This window comes from Cygnus atratus, chromosome 1 (assembly GCF_013377495.2).
Source record: "Cygnus atratus isolate AKBS03 ecotype Queensland, Australia chromosome 1, CAtr_DNAZoo_HiC_assembly, whole genome shotgun sequence".
NCBI lineage: Eukaryota > Metazoa > Chordata > Aves > Anseriformes > Anatidae > Cygnus > Cygnus atratus.
In genome coordinates, this window is record NC_066362.1 from 64,223,839 (window position 1) to 64,246,021 (window position 22,183).

Below are 22,183 nucleotides of genomic sequence, written 5' to 3' on the forward strand. Positions count from 1 at the left end.
CAGGAAGAGAAGTGGGAAGAGAATTATGTACTTGGGGGTTGCTGAGGAGAGCAGTGATGATGTTTCCCTAGTGTCGCTAGATGTAGGAAGTTTGAGGACAAGCAAGTGATAGGGCTCATCCGTTAGGGCTGTAACTTTATGACAGAGGACCCTCTTTGCAATCCATGCCACAGTGACCACCTGTTCCCAGGTCACGCTCCCTTCCCACGCTTCTCCCTCTTGGTGCCTTCACTCTGCCCAGAGAAGAAACCGAGGGGCTGGCTCCTGAGCTGTTGGCTAACGGTGGCTGATGTGCAGCAGGTCTCTGGAGGATGCCCTTTTTGGACGTCTCCTTCAGAGAACCAGCAGGGATTACTCACTGCTAGTTCCTCTGCTCGCTCCAGCAGGTGGCAGGACCATGGGCGACACTCAGAAGGGCCAGCTTCATCAGGGAGGTCCTGCGAGAGCTGAACTGCACCCGTTCCCCTCCAGAAGGCTCACAGGAGATACCCTCCAGGATGCTGGTGAAAGACAAGGCTGCAAGCAGGAGCTGGAGACAGAAAACAAGATGGAGCCATCTTTTGGAAAGAGACAGGGAACAGTAACTCCCTGTGTGATGGCAGTGTGGGAGTGCGAGGATGGTGGCGGCACCCCCATCAGCAAGGTTATTCTTGCTGGGGACAAGCCAGACCCTGCCGTGTGTGGGAACATTTGGATTCAGCAGGTGGGGGAGAAAACCTACGAGTGTCCCGAGTGTGGGAAGAGCTTCAGCCGGAGCTCATACCTGAGCCAGCACCAGAGGATCCACCTGACAGAGAAACCCTTCAGCTGCTCTGAATGTGGGAAGAGTTTCACCCGCAACTCTGACCTGATCAAACACCAGCGGATCCACACCGGCGAGAAGCCCTACCAGTGCAACGAGTGTGAGAAGACCTTCAGCCAGAGGTCCAATGTTATCAGGCACCAGCGCACCCACACGGGAGAGAGACACTACCAGTGCAACGAATGTGGGAAGAGCTTCAGCCAGAACTCCCATCTCATCGTCCACCAGAGAAGCCACAAGGGTGAGAAACCATTTAATTGCCCCCGGTGTGAGAAAAGCTTCAGTGACCGCTCCTCCCTGATCATACACCGGAGGGTCCACACCGGAGAGAAGCCCCACAAGTGCCAGGAGTGCGGGAAGCGTTTTCGAGACAGCTCGGCCATCATTCGGCATCAGAGGATCCATACTGGCGAGAAACCCTACGAGTGCACCGAGTGCGGGAAAACCTTCCGCCAGAGCTCCTCACTGGTGACCCACATGCGAACGCACACAGGCGAGAAACCCTACAAATGCCCCGTGTGCGGGAAGAGCTTCAGCCAGAGCTCAGCACTCACCACACATCGCCGCATCCACGGGGGAAAGGCCTTGCCCATGTACCACGGCAGCCTCTTGCCCAGCCCCTACCAGTGCGCCGAGTGCGGCAGGAGGTGCAGCGACCACCCCACTCTCGTCAAGCACCAGACCACGCACGCAGAGGAGCGGCCCTACATCTGTGTGGAGTGCGGGGACAGCTTCCGACGCAGCTCGGCGCTCAACGTCCACCTGAGGATCCACCGCGGGGAGAGACCCTACAAATGTGAGGAATGCGGGAAAACCTTCCGGCATAGCTCAGCCCTCGGTGCGCACCTGAGGATCCACGCAGGAGCCAAGCCCTACGAGTGTGGTGAGTGTGGGAAAAGCTTCCGGAAAAGCTCGACGCTTAAAGTGCATTTGAAAATCCATGTGGCCAAGAAGCCTTATAAATGTACGCTGGGTAGGAGAACTCTCTCTTCCCGCTCTCTTCTCCCGTAGGGTTGGAGTGGCTGGTTGGAGTGGGAACCAGAAGCAGTATTTGGTTGTGTCTGTGGGCACACGGACAGCGTGGGTGCTGAGAAACACAGTGGGAAAAGACTAGTTGGGGACTAACTGTATCTCTAGTATCTGGGCTGGGTGCTTAATCCCAGTGGTACAAAAACCATTAGGAAATTAGGAGGTCGGGAAGTTAGTCATAAGAGCTGCATATTGGTGATTTAGGGAGAGTACTGAGAGCCCGAGGAAGGGGGATCAAGTTCTGGGTAATTTGGGGACTGTGAATATGTGGTTGAATACAAATGGAAGAATCAGGCTTTTAAAAGAACTTTTCTACTAAATAAAATATGAAAATTAAAAGTTCCAAGTTGGCTCTGATTCAAAACTTTGGCTTGTTAGATACTGCAGTAGTCTTAGAAACACTCTTATTTTCTATGACTGTAGTAAAGTTTACTCAGTGTTTGACAAGGCACTTTGAATTCTTGGAGTCTAAGACTTAGGACCTGAACCTCAACCTGTTTGTCTTTGCTTCCTCTTTTCCAAATCATACATGGGACAATGAATTCCTACCTCCGTGTGCAAAGTCTGGTTCGTACAACACCTGAGCAAAGCAAAAGCGATGTGGCTGCTCTCAGAAAATGCGGATGTGCAAATATTTCCAGTTGTAACACTGCCTGTTGCTAGTCTTTGGCAGCTTCCCCAAAATGTGTCCTCTGGTTTGATACATCTTCTGACTAGGGACAGCAACAAAACCTGAGCAAAAACGTGGCCTTACCTTATTTAACCAAAAAAAAAAAGTATTCCTCCTAGATGTCTGAGTTGTATCCAGTATACATGATGGGTTCCTACTGGTAGTCCAGAGACTGTTTGCAATTTTTGTAGTTGTTTTTATGCTGGAGAACTGTTTATCTCCTTGTTTGTAAAGTATTTACACGTAAAGCTCAGTGTCAACAGTTAGGAATTACCAGATTTACATTTATTAGTATGTTAATGATTGCACATTACATAAACCTGCTTTATATCGCTGTGTTTTATTACGAGGTGCGTGTTTCCCTCCTTAAATAAACCCCCTTTTATTCTTTCTCTGTGTATAACCCTGCTTTCTGTCATTGTGCGTGCATAAACGGGAACCAAATTGCCAACGGGGCAAAACACAGCGCGAGGGGCACGTCCGCGGGCAGCCACAGCGGGCGAGAGACCACTGGCAGCGGGCTGAGGAACCGAGGCTCCCGTAAGGGGAGCGTCCCCAGCACCACGGCAGGGTTTCCCGGTGAAGTCCCTGAGGGGAGGCCGAGCCCTGAGGGCAGGCCCTGCCCGCGGGGAGGGCTCATGGCCCGGCCCCGCCCGGCCGCAGCCACGGGCAGGGGGCGGTGCTGCGGCGCCGCTCGCTGCGAGGCGGGAAGGTGGAGGCGGGAGCGGCGCGCGGCATGGAGGGCGGGGGGGCGGCGGTTGGCGCTGAGGTGCCGGCCGTTGGCGCTGAGGGGAGCGGGCGGTGCCCGGAGCCCGGTGCCCGGTGGCCGCCTCAGGCGGCGAGCGGCGGGGCGCTGGGCAGCGTGCCGCCCCGGTTCCCGTTCCCCTACAGGCCGTACCTCATCCAGGAGCGGTTCATGGCAGCGCTGTACGGCGCGCTGCAGGCCGGGCAGGTCGGCATCTTCGAGAGCCCCACGGGCACGGTGAGACGCGGCGTGGGGACGGGGACGGGACGGGGACCGGGAGGGGGGCGGTGTCGGGAGTCGCTCCTGGACGGGTGATGCTTGGGGAGAGGGGCTGGGGCAGGCCGGACTCCATCCCCACACAAGTTCAAAGCCTGGTGTCCCGTTTCAGAGAGGTGTCAGCCACATCTGTGGTGCTGGTGTTGGGACTGTGTACAGCGCACTCTGCACAGGTGCAGGGGAGAAACAGGCACCACATGAAATGGCAGTGCAGGATAATAGAGTGCCACATCTGTGTCTGCACACGTGGTCTTGGCCTGATCCCACTCTGAAGTGGGTCTTCTCTGTGGTCTGTCACGGACAGCGATGTATCAGGTGTGTGGCCTGTCCTGTTTGTTTTCACCAGGGAAAATCACTGAGTCTCATCTGCGGGGCCCTCTCCTGGCTCAGAGACTTTGAGGAGAAGAAGAAGCAGGAGGAGGCACGGCTCCTGGCACTTGAGGACGAGGGACGGGAGGAGAAGCAGCCACTGACTTCTGATGAGCCAGGACGTTCGACTAGCAAAGACTCATCTGGGGAACCAGACTGGATTACGGCGTTTGTGCAGAAGAAAGAAGAACAGGATATGGTGAACAGGCTAAAGGTTAAGAAATGTTCATGTGTAGAGGAAGGGGAAAACAGCAAGGTGTGAGGATCAGAATAGGAGATATCATGGGTGATGGCTGGAAAAGCAGATGATGCAAACCTGGTGGTCTTTGTCATTCACAGCACTTCATAACTTTTTCAGTTAAGAGGGATGAGGCATTCCTATACAGGTTGCATAGGATAGGAAACTGTTGCTGTCAACACAGTAACGTTTAATAAGCATGCAAGGAGAAAGGGACCTACTGACAATTCTGACGATTCAGTTTCTTTTTTTTTTTTTTTTGACTACTCCCAGGGAATAGGAAAGTAATTATACCTGGCTTTTAGGACTAAATACAATTCATCCTTCCCTCACTCTCGTTTTATTTTAGGAAGAGCAGATCAGGAGGAAAAAGCGAGAAGAACGTCTTGAGAAAATTCGCCATAATGTGCAGTTAAAATATGCAGCAAAGAGGAAGGTGAGTTGTCCTGAAGAGATTAGAAGTTTCTGCATAATCTCAAGTATTGTTCGTACTTGCTTATGCCTGTCATTTGACTCTGAATTTTCTGACCCATCTGTTTTGGGAGCTCTTGGATGAACTGGCCCTCTGAAATTTTTGGTTAGATTAGTTTTTTAAAGTGCAGATGTGAAAAAACACTTTGTAGAGAATTACCTGACAGCATTTGTGTGTAGGTAGAAAGGGTGGTTTTTTTTGAAAAGTTTTTTTTTTTTTTGAAGCTCTTTGTTTTATGAGCATCTGTAAGCACTGTACTTCTGGAATACTGGGATTCTGGAATAAAACCCGTAGATCTTGGATCCAATTTAAGAGCATGGGAACAGAAGACCAAGAAAAAAGCCAAATCAGACTTTGGTTATACTTTGCTCACCACTAGGGAACAATTGTACTTGTTTACCTTCTGGACAATAGAGTCATATCTCCTACAAAGTGTCCCTTTTCTACATGTAGGAAGTTGATAGATCTGTTTTCTTGCCATTTAGATGGGTGAACTGGCCCCAGAACCCTTGACCCTAAGCATTTTGATGGTGTGAGTTAAACTTCCCAGAAATCCCCACTTCAGGTCCCCAAAGAGACAGACTTATAAGGCAGCCAGGCTATTAGTTTTAGTGTGCTCCATCTCAAGTGCTGTGTTATGTTTTATTCAACTCCTGTCAAAAGGATACAGCAGAAATAGCAAAGGTTCCGAGGTGAACAGCAAATCAAAAACAAGTGGAACAAAAACCTTGTTTCTTAAAAGAGAATGTAAAGCATGGGAAATAGGAAGCATAATAAATGGAAGAAAGCAAATTGGAGCAAAGTTACAGAGGTTTGGAAGAGCAACTGATTCATCTACTCTATAGTACTTGTAAACTGCCTTTCTTCACAATGCCAGAGTGAAAGAATGCTCATTAAAGTTGGAAGGTACTGTTGGAAGTTGGAAGGAACTTTTCATTATCGGAACAGAAAACCAATAAGAAAACTGTTCTTCAACATTTTAATAGAATTTCTGTGGAGGGACAGACCTGGTTTAGAATAAGAACCACACAACAGGGGAAGAAAAAAACGCAGAGAAAAATCTTGTGCTCTTTATTCAAAACAATTACTGAGTTCATCTTAGTCTTGAGTTAACTGTGGATGTATTATTTGATTATATCCTTACGTGTTTGATGGGTTGCTGTTGTTTTACACGTTATTTTTTCTGAGGCAGTCATTTTTATGGGCCAATTTAAGTGACTGATGTGGTATTACATGGATGTTGTCACTTGAAGTTCTGGGTGTTTAGAGGGCCTTTTGCCCAGAAGGTTTTTATGTTTCCCCTTCACGTACGTCTGTGTGGTCAAATCTTTGGCTGTTGCTGTCATCTGCATTGTGCAGGGCTGAATCATTTTAGACACCAGTGGTGCATTTGCTTGTCCTGCTGAGGGTGTACCCAGCAAGCCATTCTCTGCGCTACATGGCATAAAGTGGTGCGAGTGCCACTTCTCTGTGTGAGAAATAATGTGCTCATGTGCTCGCTCCAGAGATCTGAGGAGGATGAGACAAAGCGCCTTCTTCAGCTCAGCAAGGAGGCTCTTTCGGAGGGAGCTGGAGCAGATGTTCTGGAGCAGCTGGATCACAATGAGGAGGAGCTGATCCTTGCTGAATATGAGAGTGACGAGGAAAAGAAGGCGGCATCTGGGTAAGGGCAAGGACTGAGGGGGTTCCAGTCATGCTCTCAGTCATGTGGTCTGAATTCTGATTTTTTGGTAGACCTGTGCAGAGCCAGGAGTTGGACTCGATCCTTGTGGGTCCCTTCCAACTCGGGATATTCTGTGATTTTATGTCAAGGAAATGTCTTCTTTATCATTTTTGGATTGCCTTAATTAAAGGGATTTTGGGTGTGATTGCTTTCTTGGGATTTCTCTGGGGTTCTTTGACTGTTTATCATGCTTGGTATAAAGGTGGCTCTCTGTTGTGAAGATCCGGAGTTTCTCTCCCATTCAAGCTGGGGTAGCACTTGTTCTGGTCGGTTGGTTGGTAGGTTGTTGGAAATTTTGTGTGTGTTTGTTTGAGGATGATCAGTAATTTAGAGTGTCTTCTGACACAGTGCATCTTTCTCAAAATGCATGGCAATTTCCTGTCTTTATCCGTGCCTGGTTCCCAGAGAATGCCTCTGGATGCTGGGTAAATGACTCGAGATCAAGTTCCTTGCGTTAGAAAAGCAAAATGCCCCTCGGGCAGCAGAGAAAGCTACCAGTCCTGCTGGTCAGCAGCAGCATCTTTTGGTACTCTACAGGAAGAGATGGTCACATTCCTAAAGGTTGGAGCTACAGCACGAAAACCACAGGCACACTTTTCTCTATCATACATTTGTTTCTTTTGCTTTATGCAGAAAGCCAGAAGCCATACTTTGGTAATAAAAGTCAAATACATCTAAAATACAAATTTACTAATTAGTATGTAGACAGATCCTCCTGCCTTAAAATTGCAAAGCATTTAAGCTACACATAAATGTAGTAGTTATTAAGCATTAAACTGCTATTGCCTTTGAGGAATTGTATGGCAGTTTCTTCCTGAAACTTTTCTTTATGCAACAGCTTGAGGGTGGTAAATTGTCTCTAAGGGGAATGTTTTACAAAAATAAATAAATAAGCACACCAAAGAATAGTATAGCACTGATTAGCTTATGCCTGGGGCTTAGAAGCTCCAGATTTAAAAGAAAAAAAAAAGCTTCTTGAAGTTGCTAAAGTCGCAGCCCTACAGACGTATTTCTTTTAAAGAGCAAGGCTTGACTCAGTTGTGCACACTCACACTTAAACTATTCAATGTGTCTAAGTCAATTTTTCTTTTACTAAGAAAAACTAAGTCAATTTTTCTTTTACTTCCTGATGATACAAGCACCTCTCTTGAGACTGCTGTCTTGTGGTAGAGCATCATTGATTATAACTTTTTCTTTCCTTAGGCTGGATGAAGATGATGATGATGATTTGGAAGAAGAGCATGTGACAAAGGTGAGATGAGGACACCTCACAGAACAGTGTAGCAGAGTTACGGCTTCCTTGCACCCAGCAATGCAGCACAGAGGGATTTGGGAAGTGGCATCCAGTAACTGCCGAGTTTGTTGGTAATAGCAACCAGTTCTGCTGCTCTCATCTCCTTCTGGACTATGCCGGCTGCCTAAGCAGTTTGCTCTGCTAACGTTGCTGAAATTTTGTTGTGGCTTGCTATAAAGGCACGCTGCAAGAAATGTTTTTTCATTACTCTTCAATGGTGAGTCCCTGTTATTATAATGGCCTTGGAAAATTCAGCGGAAACAAAGGACAAATGCACAAAGGTAGGGCTTTGGCCTTGACAGTTGTAAAGTGACGGACGCTCAAGCATGTGCCTTCCCTTGTGTTTTGAAGCCTTGAGCAAGATTAACATCGTTGACGTGCTTAGCTGCTTCCTTGCAGGATTGGTTGTAGATAGGAGGTTGGTTTCCATGTTCTCATCTTCACTTTGTTCTTCCTTACTGTAGATTTACTACTGCAGCCGCACGCACTCCCAGCTGTCGCAGTTTGTGCATGAAGTACAAAAAAGTCCTTTTGGCAAAAACACGCGTCTGGTCTCTTTGGGATCCAGGCAGGTATGTGGTATGTTCACAGAAGGATCTGGGTGCGTGTTAATTTAAGTATAAAGGGCTTTCCTAAGAGTTGTGTGGATGTGACACCTCAGAAGCCACCTCGGGGACTGACAGGATCTTCCACTGGAAAAACTAAAGTAGTTATGGGTCAGATCTGCATGGTGCATTTTTTGTGAGCTGTTTGGCCATTTACCCTTTGATGTAAATGCAAAAGTCTGTTTTCCCTCTTCTGATGTGGAAGATTGCAGATGCCTGAGTCACTGAGAAGGCACTCTTCTCGGTATTAATTCTGCTAGCATCTTTTTAGAAGCTGTTGTGTAGCAGCGAGCCACCTGAGGGCACCTTTTCTCGTTTTTTCTCCCAAGTTCTTAGGGGTTTTGAGCATATTTGTAGCAGCTAGTACACATGATATCTGACTGACAGACTCTTCTATTTTGGAATCTGGCCTATGATTGCTTTGAAGAAGCTTTTACAGAAGCTTCTTTTACAGCTGCTTTACAGCGAAGGGTGCGCGCTGTTCTTAATGACCATCTCCTGCTTCTTTTTGCATGTCTAAGAACCTGTGTGTGAATGAGGAGGTGCGCCGCCTGGGGGCTCTCCAGCTCATCAATGACCGCTGCATGGAGATGCAAAAGAACAAACATGGTATGAACACTTCCAGCCTGGGGAGGCAACTGCTGATAAAGCTGCTGTGAGAGTCTGCAGACAGTGCTCTCTGCCATTCAATTCTAGTGAAAGAGTTTACCCTCCTTACTGCTTTTACTTCTCTTGTCCTCCGGGGTAGGATGCTGAGGTCTGTATTTTCTGAGTGTCTTACATCGGCCAGGACTCGTGCGTGGAAGCACGCTTGTCGTTCTAACTTACTGCTGGTGATGTGGGGAAATGGCACGTGACTAAGTTTAACCAGCAAGAGCAGCATCCACTAGGGGATGGAAATGTCTCTGCTGAATACTTTTTAAATAGACGGTGGGTCAAAAATACTCAGGACAAAGCCTGCTTTAAAGTCCAGGAGGAAGTGCTATAAGGGTGCAAAGGAGTGGTTTAAGACTATATGAGTGTGTTGCTCATGTCTTTCTTTTGATTTTTGCTGTCAGAAAAGAAGTCTGGTGAAGAGACGGAAGGGAAGAAAAGACGTGTGAGTCGCGCTACGTGCCCTTTTTATTCCTATGAACAAATGCAGTTTCTCCGCGATGAAGTTCTAGTGGAAGTGAAGGATATCGAGCAGCTGGTGGCTTTGGGAAGGGAGACCAAAGCCTGTCCATACTATGGGAGTCGATACGCCATTCCTGCTGCTCAGGTAAGGTCTGCGTGCTGCTTAGGGGCCTCTAACAATAAACCCATTACTTGCTCCTGCCAGTACCGTGCTGCACAATGTTTTGGCAGTTTGTAAACAGGCTGTGTTTCTGTCAGGTGTGGTTTTGCTGAGAAAGAAAAGGAAAAAGAGAATACTCATTTCAAGTTAATAGGGAGGCTGTATGTTTGGGTTTCGGGTCAAGCAGTCTGAAATACTAGAAAGGCTCAATAACTGTGAGGTGATACTGGCACATGGATATAGTCTTAGCACTTGCCGCTGCTCTTCTTCCTTGCTTGGTTCTCTAGCAGAAGACAAGCTCTCAGTCCTTTGAAGGAGGTTAGGAAGGTAACCTGCTGTTGCACCGCTGGGCTGTTCTCACTGTAATTATTTGAGGGTTGAGCAAGATGAAGAATCAGTGTGCACAGTCATCTCAGCTTACCTCCCATTGCCCGTCTCGAGCATGTGCTCCTGTCTCTTGTGCTACTTCTTCCACAATAAGAGTAAGACACTTGGCTGATTTCTGCAAGGCTGTCTGATGTAGGCCTTTGCTGAGCAGTTGGTGAGTGCTCTACGTCTGTAAGGGTGAGAGCTGGAACCAGGGCAGTGTGTGCTTCTCCTGTAGCTGGTGGTGCTGCCCTACCAGATGCTCTTGCACGAGGCTACCAGGAGCGCTGCGGGGATCAATCTGAAGGACCAGGTTGTGATCATTGACGAGGCCCATAACCTCATAGACACCATCACCTGTATCCATAGCGCGGAGGTCAGCGGCTCTCAGGTGAGTCACGGCTGGTCCTTTAACCGCGAATGAGCTCTCTGTGCAGCAGAGCGCCCTTTCTTGACTCCTCTGACACCAGCTCCACTTTTTGTTCTTGTAGCTGTGCTGTGCCCACTCCCAGCTGCTGCAGTACATGGAGAGATACAGGTGAGGATCTCGGAGGAGAACAGCCTAGCGGTGGCAGGCAGCGTGGATGCCGTGGCTTGTCTCGTGTCTGCAGGGCCTTTCTTGCTTTTTTCCCAGCGGAAGGTTATTTGCATTAATCCTTCTGCAGATGAAAAGCCACTTGCTTCATTATCTCTGTCTGGAACCAGTCTAAGTCAGACTCCTGGGGCTGGTATTAAGCAGTGAGAAGGGGGTACCCTGAGGATTCTGGCTTTTCCGTATACTCTCAGTTTCTTTCCCAGTCTCTCTCTCTAATCGTTCCTGCTTTGTGATGCAGAGTTTCAAAAGCTCCAGTCTTTTATCTCTCTCCTGGACCTTAACCTCTCATGTGCTGACTGGCATCACGGCCGAGGCAGTGAGCTCTGAGGAGGAGGAAGCTGGATGTGGTTTTTTGACTCCGGCCAGATCTTGCATCTTGTCATCCCTGCAGTGCTTGATCATTGTGCTCAGTGCTAATAACTGAATTTGCACAGCGATATCGCAACAGGGACTTGGGGCATCACTGCCATCGTAATAAACAAGCTGTAATTAGTGTGTGAGGAGAAAGGCGGCTGTAGGAACAGTGAAGTGCCTGGGCTGCATGGGTGAGTGCTCTGGAGTGATCTGGGGTAGGATATTCAGGGGTGTATGCCCTGTTACAAACAGGGAACGTGAGCAAAATGTTGTCTTCTGCTAGGGCATAGCTGGGGACTTGTTCAAGGTTATCAGGAAGCCTGTGTGAGAGCTGGAAGTAGATTAAAGCACCTCACAGCCAACTCTGCTTTCCAGCAGCTTCTCCGCACTTCCCCAACGTATAGATCTCTGCTGCTATCTGGTTTTTGTCTCCCCCGAATTAAGGGGAGTTCAGTTGCTTGTCTCTGCAGCTTAGGAAGCTATGTGAGTTAGTCCCTGAAGGAGTTTTGGGGCCTAATACCTGCCTGGTTTTTTTTTCATAGGAAACGTTTGAAGGCAAAGAACTTGATGTACATTAAGCAGATCCTGTATTTGCTGGAGCGGTTTGTAGCCATGCTGGGAGGTAAGCAAGCCCTTCCTCCCTCTGTGGGTGCTTATAGACTGAGAGCGCCGCCCCCCTTCGCCCTCCTCACAGGCTGCGGGGAGGGTTGCTCAGGTTAGGTTTGGGTACCAGTTATGTTATTTCTCAGTCTGTTTTGTAAGGTGGGGATGGGGACTGGTGTCTGCCCGAACCCCTCTCCTTTTTGATCAGCTGAGGAGCAGCAGGTGATGCCAGAAGTTGGTAGCGGCAGTTCCCCTCTCTTTCTGTGTGATTTTCAGATCTGATTTGAGTGGGAAGGTGGTAGGGTCCAAAGTGAGGAATATGGCAGATGTGTGACAGTGATCAGCACAGCACAAACACGGCTCAGAATAATTCTGTGTCATCTGGTGGCAAGACCTCTCTCTGTGGCAGGCATACCTCTGCAGAATGAATTCATTTTTTTTTCGTGAGTGGTACCTTTCCTCCGTGGAAAAAAGTACTAATTTGCCGTGATTTTAAATCCACTGGCGTTCACGGGGGGCTCCTTTCCTGCAATGCTTTTTTTGCTAGATATCGGTGTGCCTTGAGGAGAACCTGTCATTAAGTTCACAAGGAACTTCCTCCTTGCCCAGGGAAAAAGCAGGTCTGTGGTGCGGGGCCCTGTTGGTGCTCCCTGCCCTTCTCTCAGCTGTGCACCTCTCTTCCCCCCTGTTCCTAAGGGTCTCCTTTTCCCCACGTGTGGCCAAGCGCTTTCATTAGAGACTGCAGCCTGTGCACAGCTTCATGACTGAGGCTGCAAAGTGAGATGTGAGGTGGGTGTTAAACGCTAGGACAGACAGCGCAGCGAACAGCAGTAATTAATACGGCTCTGCGTGTCAGGGTCTGGATGTGGATCTCTCCTTGGGTTTTCCCCTCTTCCCAATCACCTGTCAGCCGCCCCGCTCCCCAGCGCTGCAGTGAGGAGGGCTGAGGGATGCACTGCAGTCCCTGTCCCCTCATCGTTGCGGCACGATGACTGTGTGGTGTGTGAGCATTTGTATGCACCCACCCTACCTGCTGCCTCTTGCTACAGAAGGAATGTAGGTGGTGTTTCTTAGGATGCAGCAGCACACTTGTCCTACACTGTAGGGTTATCCTACAGGGGAAAGACAAACCGAGCGAGAGCTGCTGTTTTCTCTGTATACCCTTTCCAGATGTCAAGCTGATTCTTGTTTTTTCTTTTTTTTTTTCTAATGCTGTGCCCCTTTCGGCTTAGTTGTTAGTCTCTTGCTTAATTTTAAGACAGACCCATGGTAAGCCTTCCTTGAAATGGTTTCATGTTTTACAGGAAATGTGAACCAAAATCCTAGCTGCCAGGCAGTTTCCCAAACAGGTAAGACTGGAGCAAACGCCATAAGTCGGGGACTTGGATTTGGGCAGTAAGGGGCTGCAGGCCCAGCAGCTAATATATATATATATATTTTCCCTTTCACCCTTTTCTTTTAGGGACAGTGCTAAAATCCATCAATGACTTCCTGTTTCAGAGCCAGATTGATAATATCAACCTCTTCAAGGTAGTGTAAATGTTGTCTCCTGTAGGGCATAGCTGGTGACTTGTTCAAGGTTATCGGGAAGCCTGTGTGAGAAGTGGAAGTAGAGTCAAGTGCCACATGGCAGAATCTGCTTTCTAGCAGCTTCTCTGCAGTTCCCCAATGTGCAGATCTCTGCTGCTGTCTGAATAACAGCGCATTAAAGCCGGATGGGTGGTCTAGGGGTAGAGGGAAGCAAGCAATTAAACATGTGCATGTGCAGAGGCTGTCTGTAGGCAGGGCAAAACTGTAAGGGTTGAGGGTGAAGAAACTCCTACTCCAATAACTTAACCCATCCCTCAAACCTCTGAACACGGAACCTTAACACGGAGTTTCCGCTCAGGAAATGGTGCCTTTGTGCTAAAATGGTGTCTAGGGGGGTAGCTCTGACAAATGTGTGCCCCTCCCCAGGAGCACAGCAGGTGATATCCCTGCTGGACGAGGACAAGGACAGCGGGATGGGAGAGGGGATGCTGAATGCCAGTTCATTTTTCTGTCTTCCTCCAACAGGTTCAGCGTTACTGTGAGAAGAGCCTCATCAGCAGGAAGGTACTGCCCCTCTGGCTTTATGGCCCACAGCGTTCAAGTGCTGTTCCACACGCTGTGTTTGAAGTAGAAGATGCAGCAGCCGGGGTGGTGGGTCTGTCTTCTCCGCCCAGCCTTGCAAACAAAATGGTTCCCGCAGAAAGCACCGTGGGGGCTGGTCACCCCTTGCTTGCACGGCAGAGAAGCACACAGCATGTTGTAGCGCAGCGTTCCAGGTGCTGATTCTGGGCTGCCTGGCTGTGCTGCACTGGGGAAACAAGCATCAGAGGCTTGTTTGGTTTTAGTTCGATGGGTGGGAAAAGTAATGGGAGCCCTGGGCTGCGCTGTTAGATTCGGATTGGGCTGGTTTGCCAACACCTACCGAGGAACTTCATCTGCACCAGGCCAGCAAACCTGTTTTTATTTTGTCTGATTCCTGCTGTTGGTGGTCTTAGTCTTTCTGGCTTTTGCTTGGCAGCTTTTCGGGTTTGTGGAGCGGTATGGCAGTCCTGCCACAGCTGTGAAGACGAACAAGGAGAACCAGAGGGTGGCTGGCTTGCAGAACTTCCTTCTGACCCTCCAGCAGGCATCCGATAAAGAGGGTGAGTTCAGACATCCTCCGCTTGTGCATTTGTGGACAAAGTGAGGATGTGGGACCTGCATCTGCGTCAGGGAAGGGGAAAGGCAGAGCTGAAGAGTGAGATGCTGCTGAAGCTGTACTGCACAGGTGTTTTTTAATGTATCTGAGTAGATGGCTTAGGCAATTATACATTTGACTACAAGATCTCCTGAGGTCCCTTCCAAGCTGAGTTGACGATGCGATTCACTGTTTACACTGCGTGCACTCAAGCTTTGCACTGCTGTGACCTGCTGGCTCTGGGACCTGAGCTACCACGGGTACCTCTCTTTAGTGGTGCCAGCTACAAAAACCAGGTGTTTGTTGCAATTTTTTTCCTTAGCAATGAGATGGAACATGGATATCGTGTTCCTGGAGAAAGGACCCATCTGTATGTAGTGCTCAGGCCCTGTCTTCAGAAACGTAGCCTAAGCTGCCTGCCTCTCCTTCTACCTCCTGGCCAGCCCGTACTCTCCAGAGCCCTCCTGTGGAGCCGGAGAACGACCAGCTCCGAACTGCCTCCCCGCTGATGCAGATCGAGGGATTTCTCTCAGCCCTCACGAACGCAAACGAAGATGGCCGAGTCATTCTCAACAGGCAAGGTATGGCACGGGAGCGGTGACATGACTCGCGAGCAGGATGCTTCACTGGCAGTGAGGGAGGCTGGGGGGGGCATAGCCCTACCAGAATGTATCTGTGCAGTCCACGATTCAGTCAGTCTGCGTGAGGACTCTCGTGAACCCAACAGAATTCCCAGCAAGGGCACTGGGGCTAGGGTTTGCTGAGCCCTGCTCCCACTTTGGATATTGATTTTTGTCTTGCGATTTACTGTGCCTCCTCTACAGCGCCAGGAAGGTAAGGAAGCGGAAAGTAACTTTGGGGTTGTCATTACCTGTTGCTGCCATGACAGTACTGAATAGCAGAACCTTGCTTGGAGAGGTGGGGATCTGCCAGAGCGCCTGCGGCAGGAGCAGGGAGAATCTCTCATATCCAGGTTCGTCACAGATAATTCCCAATGCCATCTCTTTTTCTCTCTTTTTTTCGTTTTTCTTTTCCCCAGGCACTGTTGGTCAGAGCAGCCTCAAATTCCTCTTGCTGAATCCAGCTGTCCACTTTGCCAAGGTGGTGAAAGAATGCCGAGCTGTAATCATTGCTGGGGGCACCATGCAGCCGGTGAGGGAATTGGGATGCCGTGCTGGGCTCTCGGGACATCTCTGGCACTATCTACGAGCAGGCATGGAAAAATAAGGGAGTGGCTCCACTGGGACATGCTCTTCTCACCTCCTGTGGTGTGCGTGGGAAAGACCTCTCCTACCTACACTCTTATCTCCTAGATGCAGTCTCCCTGTACGAGGTGTCACACTTTGGTTGTGCACAGTGCTGTAGGTGCAGGGGCAGGATTGCCCTTGTTAACCTTTCGTGTCCTCAGGACATCAATAGGCTGAGCTCACGGGTAGCGGTCAGAGGACCCTGTAAAGCCAGCTGACCTCCTAAACGGATAGGGATTCCTCACATGGGGATCCCTGAAAAAAAAACCAAAAACATAGGGGATTTTTCAGAAAAATCAAGACTTAAGTATTGTTATGGTGGCAGGATCCATCTCTTCAGCTTAACATCCTTATTCTGTTGCTTTTGAATGCAGTTCCAGAGAGACTGTGTTTGTATTGCACAGGTGCAGGGGTGTGTCAGACATCTCAGTTATACCTGTGCAGTTCCTCTGTTCCTGTTTCTGGGCAGGAATGTCCTGACATCTCCTCTTTGCTCTTGAGGAGGCCCCGTCTGAGAAAATTATTGAGATTTTTCTCACAGAGGGAGGGAAGAAGGGTGCGAAGCGCAGGACCTTAGTGAAGCAGTGGCCTCCTTTTTCGGAAGGCCCCATTCCAACTTCGAACCCTTCAGACTGCAACTCGGAGAGAGGATGTCGCTGCAGTCCAAGATGTGGTCTGTGCGGTGCTTGGGAGTCCTGGTAATATTTTTTTTTTGCACCTGGGGAAGTCTGAAGTTGGAGCTCTGCACACCTCCCACCCCTTGTGTGCTCAGCACTCCCATGGCCTGATTTCCTGATCGTGGAGGAAGCCCACCTCCTCTGCTTGTCTCCGCACTGAGCTCGTCAGCTCTCCCTCCGCACTGGTGCTCAAGGAGCAGCGCTGCTGCAGCTGGTGCAGCACCCCCTGGGACCTGACCTCTCTCTGGCTTGCCATCCGCAGGTGGCTGATTTCCGAGAGCAGCTGCTGTCCTGCGCCGGCGTGGACCCTGCGCGAGTCGTGGAGTTCTCCTGCGGTGAGCGTGCTGGGGGAGCAGGGCAGGGTGACGATCCGTCCGCGTGGGACCCGAGCGCTGCTGGTTGCCTTTGGGGCTGTTCTGCCAGCGCTCTAAGCAACACGGCGTCCTTCTAGGAAGTCACGGCCGCAAAGGGGTGCTCGGCCCTTCCCACGCGGGGCTCCCTCGGCAGCAGGCCGCGTGCCTCGCCATCTTCCCAGGGGTCAGGGAGCGGAGGCCAGAGCAGCCGGGGGACTTGTACACTTTGGCTTGACGAGGCAAACGTGCCTGCATCAGTGCACGCAGGTGCTGCTGTTCAGCCAGCCGTGTCTGTGCACAGCCGACGCGTTGACTCACTGCTTGGTCTGTTCTCCAGGACACGTGATCCCTCCCGAAAACATCTTACCTATAATCCTCTGCAGCGGGCCTTCCAACCAGCAGCTGGAGTTCACCTACCAGACCAGAGACCTGCCCCAGATGGTCAGTCCTGCCTTTCTTCCCTTCCCTGGCATCTTTGTTGCTTCGCTTGCCTGTGTTTCTTGGGACACTGTGCTCTCTGACAGGTGGGAGGGGAAATGCATGGGGTTTTGGGCAGGTCTGTTGCGAAGCAATTGGGAGAGAGGAGCGTGGTTTGAGCTGCCTGCTCAGAGGAATCTGTTGGAGACCAGGAAGACCTGCAGCTCTGGCTGTGCTCAGATCTGTGTGTGTGCGCTGGACACCACGAAGAGATGTGACTGTGCCTCACAGTTTGATGGCCTGCGTGGCAGGGGAACAGTGCAGTCCAGCCCTGGCAGCAGCTGGTTCTGTGCTCTTCCCTTCCTTTGGTCAGCCAGCCTGCACCCAGCACCAGGTAGCAGCGCTGCTCAGCCCCTGCCGAATCCCCACCAGGTGTGCTAGCGCCCCTCGTCTGTTCTAGTGTGGCAGTTTCCACCCCCTGGGACAACAGACAGAGGCTCTCCCTTCCCTTACCCTGCTCCACAGTGGTAATGGAAACTCTGGGTTAGTGAACGGCTTTTTGGTGATTCCCCGCTCCCCCAGACAGCTTAGACCTCACATATTTCCCCAGTGTTTCCTCCCCCGGGGTACGTCGCAGGAGAGGTGTGATCCTGGGGTTGCGCACAGAACTGGAGCGGCATTCGCCGAGCTCCTGTCGGCTGCAATCTGCTCTCGTCTCTCTCGCAGATGGATGAGACGGGCCGAATCCTTTGCAACCTGTGCAACGTGGTGCCGGGGGGCGTGGTGTGCTTCTTCCCCTCCTACGACTACGAGAAGCAGGTGCACGCGCACTGGGAGAAGACGGGGCTGCTCACCCGCCTGGCAGCGAAGAAGAAGGTAATTGTGCAGCCAGGGGCACTCGGTACTCTAAATGGTAGCTTCAAAAGTCAAACAATTATCTATGCATTACAGGCCTCTCTCGCTGAGTTGTTCTCATACTCTGCACAGCGGAGCAGAGCAGATGTTTATCTAGCCAATCCCTCTAGTAATGAATAAATGATACTTCCTGGGCGGCTGATCGCTGAGCTGGGATCTAAATTAGATTAAATGCAGCTATAGATTCTTGAAGTGCACAGTCCGTGTGGTGGCCATGGAGGGCGACAGTCCTCGCCTTCTGTAGCCAGCAAGCCAGTCCCCTTGTAGCCGAGGGGCTGTTCAGGTTGAGCTCTTCTGGGGAATTTGCCTTTCCCAGGCTGAGCTGTGTGTCCCTTGAACGTGGACCAGCACTACTGAGGGGTAGACAGCATTGTACTAGCCTGAAATTTGTAAGACAAATGTCAGTATTTTGCTGGTAGAAGTGCAGAGTTGGAAATTGAAAAGCTAGCCATGGTGACTCCTGCTGAAAGAGCAATGGAACGTTAAATAGGGAACAAGAACATTAAATGGGGAGATCACTGCAAATAGGAATTTTTTGCTATCACAGCAAAAACTGTGACTGTCACAGGTATTTGAAGGCTGGGTAGTGAAGTTCAGGCAGTCTGACCCTCTTGGGGGGTGAGGTGTGTGTCTTGGATTATGTACCAAGGGAAAAAAAGAGAACCACAGATATCTCGGCTGTGATTTCTCTTTTACCGGAAGCCAAAGCTAAATAACTTGCCGCATGGACTAGCAGAGCACCGTCCCAGGTACTTCACAGCCGTGGTGCGCTCTGGCATGTGGCTCTCTGCCTGGAGGTTTTTGGGGCGGAAGCCCCGTGCTTCAGCGTCCCCGTGTTTGCGGAGCTGTCGTTCAGCGTGCCTTTCAGGGGTGCTCTGTCAGGGCCCTCGCGGTCTGCCCGGCACCTCCAAGGCTTCTGCCACAGCCACGCAGCCTGCTCTGCCTTGCAGCTCTGATTTGTTCTTGTTTGGCCTTTGCAGTTTCCAGCAAATTGGATATGCGTTAGCAAAGCAATTTGGTAGCAGTGCACCGAGTGTGACTTTCAGCTGCCTACACACGAGATCATATCATAGAAGAGGAAGGTTAAAGTCTTTCTTTCCGGAGGTGGCTGTGGTGAGATCACACTGAGATTATATATAAATTACACAGCAAAATTAGTTTATATCAGAGGATTAACTAGCTACTGTTCAATAAATTAAATAGTTCTGGAATATATTTGCAATTGCCAGTTACTTTTCCACTGAAAGACCGATTCTGGCTGGTAAAATCTGATAGTAGCTCTTGCTAACCAAGAGGAAACATGTCCTTTAGGTTCTTTTACTGTCACAGAAAAGACAGACGTTGCACTTCTGGTTTACTACAAAAACAACTTATGGTTTAGGCCAAGGTGCAGCACCTATCAAGATACAGCTCAATTCACTGCAGGGGCTTTCAGTAACCTGGTACTTTAGAACTCCATTAGGCATGCTGGAATAACATAAATACTACTCTGTATGCTGTGCATAGAAAACTAATTTATTCACTGGGCAAGGGAACAATTACTTGGAATTAATTGACGATTCAAATTGATCGGTCCAATCGCTGTCCTCCAAGATTTTGCATCTGGAGGGTCTGCTCATCCTGCTGTGCCTTTATGTGCAGGTGGAAGAGGGGCACACATTTTCCTGCCTTACAGCTCACAGATGACTTCCAGCTTCCTGCAGCATTAGACAAATCTGCCTAAGCTGGAGGGGAGTGTTGGAAGGGAGCAGCTGCTGCTCCCTTCAGCACCCAGCTGAAAAGTGCTGTAGTAAGCACGCAGCGCTTTTCCAGGGCGGAGGGGAAAGGTGCTGGTGTTTTTTTTTTTTTCCTCCTAGGAAATTTGCCCTTCCCTGATCTTAGTTCCATGTGCTCTTTAATAGCATGAGAACAAAATGATTTGTTTTATTTAAACTGTCTGCTTCCTGCTGCTGCAACTGATGCATTGTGCCTGTGACAGATCTTCCAGGAGCCCAAGAAGGCCAACCAGGTGGAGCAGGTGCTGGCGGAATACGCCAAGTGCATAAAGGTGAGCAGAGCTGACGGTGTTGGGAGTGAGACATCCCATCTGCGTACGGGAGTGTTGCCAAAGGGGACAACCGCAGCTTCTAACAAGGCCAGAGGACTCCAGCCCAGGTGTGTTTCTGAAGCGCAGAAACCTCCTGGTCTGAGGTGCCGGTTGCTCTCCTGCAGCGCTGCAGCCAGTCCGCAGGCCAGATGACGGGGGCCCTGCTGCTTTCTGTAGTTGGAGGCAAAATGAGCGAAGGGATCAACTTCTCTGACGACCTGGGAAGGTAAGGTGGCTGCTGCTTTGAAGGTGAGCGCCTGGTTTGTAGTGCGGTGACTCCAAGCAGGACGGACACATCGGTACTTGTGTAAATCGAAAATCTGGGAGATCACATGGCTTGGGCTGATGCTTAAGCCAAGGAGAGGGCAAGTCTGCTGGGTGGTATAAAACTCGCCTATTGGGCACGCTTCTCAGGCGAGTAATGCAGCGAGGCTTGCCGTGCTAGATAATTCCTTGTTCTGGCACCCTGATTCCCTCTGCAGCTTTCGGTTTAGAATGTGCTTGTCAGGCTGCTGTGCTTTATTGCCGCCCTCGGTTTCCAGGGCTGGCTGTCTTTCAGGGGTGCAGTGACCTCTAATTTATCAGTCTATTGGCAAAGTGCTCCAGGATGAGATGCTAAGAGTAATGCAGTCCTCCCTTGCCCCTTGCAGGTGTGTGATTATGGTGGGAATGCCTTACCCCAACATTAAATCTCCAGAGCTTCAAGAAAAAATGACTTGGCTTGACAAAACAATGGTAACAGAGACACTTAGCCTCTGCTTCTTTCACTTCTGATTTTTTGTACTAACTTCCCTCCTGGCACACGAGTCCCAGGGCTGCCTTCAAAGACTTCTTCTTTTCTTTGAGCTTGCCCTCGTTGCCCAGACCGTGTCACTGAGAGCACAGCCTTCTCCGTGCTGCTCATGTACAGAAAGCCTTAAGCACAGGTGAATAGGTCAGTGGTGGGAAGCACCATAGGGGCTCCCTGGGAAGTGAGTTCCAAGGGGAGTGAGGTTCCTTCACCGCAGAGGAGGTAGCAGAGGGTGCATGCCAGGATCACTTCTCCTCTTGGCTTACTTGTTCTTACTTGTACTTGCTGCCCACTGGAGATGCTGTTCCTGGGCAGCTGGGGACAAGTGTTCTGCTTTCAAGGCAGCCTTAGGCCAGCTCTCAGTGACTGCTCAGAATACTTTTCTAACTGCAGCCTTTCTTCTGTCCCTCCTTACTCTCAGCTTGGGGTCTGCTCGGATACCCACTCACTCTGCAGGGATAAAAGTATTTACTTACCTTGCTTTTTCATGAAGACTTCCTAGTTTGATTAACACCTGCCTTGTGTTAACCTATTTCTCCTTTCCAGCCAAGAGCTGCTGGCCCCGCACCTAGCAGAGTGCTGATTGAAAACCTGTGCATGAAGGCAGTAAACCAGTCAATAGGTAATTTGTTCCGCCTCGGACAGGCTGGGGGATACAAAATGTGACTGCACTGAAATAGCAGGGTAGGAAAAGGGAAGCAGTACCAATCACGCTGATTACAGCTGATGCAAACAGGAGCTTACTTGCCTGAGAACAAAGAGCTAAGTGCACCAGTTTAATGCCGTTGCACGTTCCGTGCAGGAAGAGCTATTCGCCATCAGCAGGACTTCGCGAGCATCCTGCTCCTGGACCACAGGTACGCCCGCCCTGCCATCTTTAACAAGCTGCCACAGTGGATCAGGGAGAGAACCCAGGTCAAACCTGCCTTTGGATCAGCTTTTGCAGAGTTAAGAAAGGTCAGCACATGTATCTTATGCGTGGTTGTGGAAACTGCCCCACTGTATTCATTTGTACCTTTTGCAAACCCTCAGTTTGGCCGTTTAGAGCGAAGGTCAGGGATAAACTGTCTGGCTTCGTATGTTCCTAGTTCCATCGAGGGAAATCAGATGCTTTGTGATGCAGACAGCGAATGGGCTGCAGGTCAACTCTGCGATGCGCGCCTTTTGAAGACCGGAAGCAACGCAGGTTCCTGCTTTTCTGTTTTAAGTAGTTTGTGAATCTCCTTTGTGGATGTTCGTTGTTCTGTATGAGCGCTTGGTCTTCACCGCCACAACCAGTAGGGAAACTGGTTGTAGGACTGAGGCTGGTGAAGGTAGCAGGAGGCTCCAGGTTGTTTACAGATGTTAAGGATTTATTTAAATTGATTAAATATTTTTAACCCACTTAAGCATGGGGCTTATAGTTATTTTGATCGAACACATGGGCCTTGTCACATCAACCACTAAGCTTAGGAGACCTGAAGACCAAAGAAAGTTTACAATTCTTGTGGAATTTTGTAGCTGTTAGCTCTATGCTAACAGGCCGTTAGTTTGTGTCATGCTGGAACTACACAGAGAGGCAGGTAAGACACAGG

At 49.8% G+C, this 22,183-nt stretch overlaps 2 protein-coding genes across 3 annotated transcripts; both read left to right on the top strand.

The window, feature by feature from the left end:
• Positions 1 to 397: 397 nt before the first annotated feature.
• LOC118250075 (zinc finger protein 501-like) lies at positions 398 to 2,548 on the top strand. Its single transcript, XM_035550705.2, has one exon. It carries the CDS (start codon positions 398 to 400, stop codon positions 1,811 to 1,813), a length of 1,416 nt encoding a protein of 471 aa, XP_035406598.1. The 3' UTR covers positions 1,814 to 2,548.
• Positions 2,549 to 3,360: 812 nt separating this feature from the next.
• Positions 3,361 to 21,844, top strand: DDX11 (DEAD/H-box helicase 11). 2 transcript variants are annotated; one of them, XM_035550904.2, is made up of 26 exons: positions 3,374 to 3,483; positions 3,869 to 4,105; positions 4,479 to 4,565; positions 6,107 to 6,264; positions 7,528 to 7,576; positions 8,083 to 8,190; positions 8,745 to 8,832; positions 9,282 to 9,484; positions 10,104 to 10,256; positions 10,357 to 10,403; positions 11,357 to 11,436; positions 12,722 to 12,766; positions 12,880 to 12,947; positions 13,473 to 13,511; positions 13,966 to 14,089; positions 14,568 to 14,705; positions 15,164 to 15,276; positions 16,311 to 16,383; positions 16,739 to 16,842; positions 17,545 to 17,694; positions 19,712 to 19,780; positions 19,945 to 20,045; positions 20,470 to 20,554; positions 21,156 to 21,231; positions 21,412 to 21,566; positions 21,698 to 21,844. In XM_035550904.2, the coding sequence occupies exons 1-26, from the start codon at positions 3,418 to 3,420 to the stop codon at positions 21,725 to 21,727; spliced, it is 2,646 nt and encodes an 881-aa protein (XP_035406797.1). In that variant the 5' UTR covers positions 3,374 to 3,417; the 3' UTR covers positions 21,728 to 21,844. The 2 variants fall into 2 exon arrangements, with proteins under 2 accessions (XP_035406798.1, XP_035406797.1); XM_035550905.2 differs by having other exon boundaries at positions 3,361 to 3,483; positions 21,412 to 21,844.
• The last annotated feature ends 339 nt before the right edge of the window (positions 21,845 to 22,183 follow it).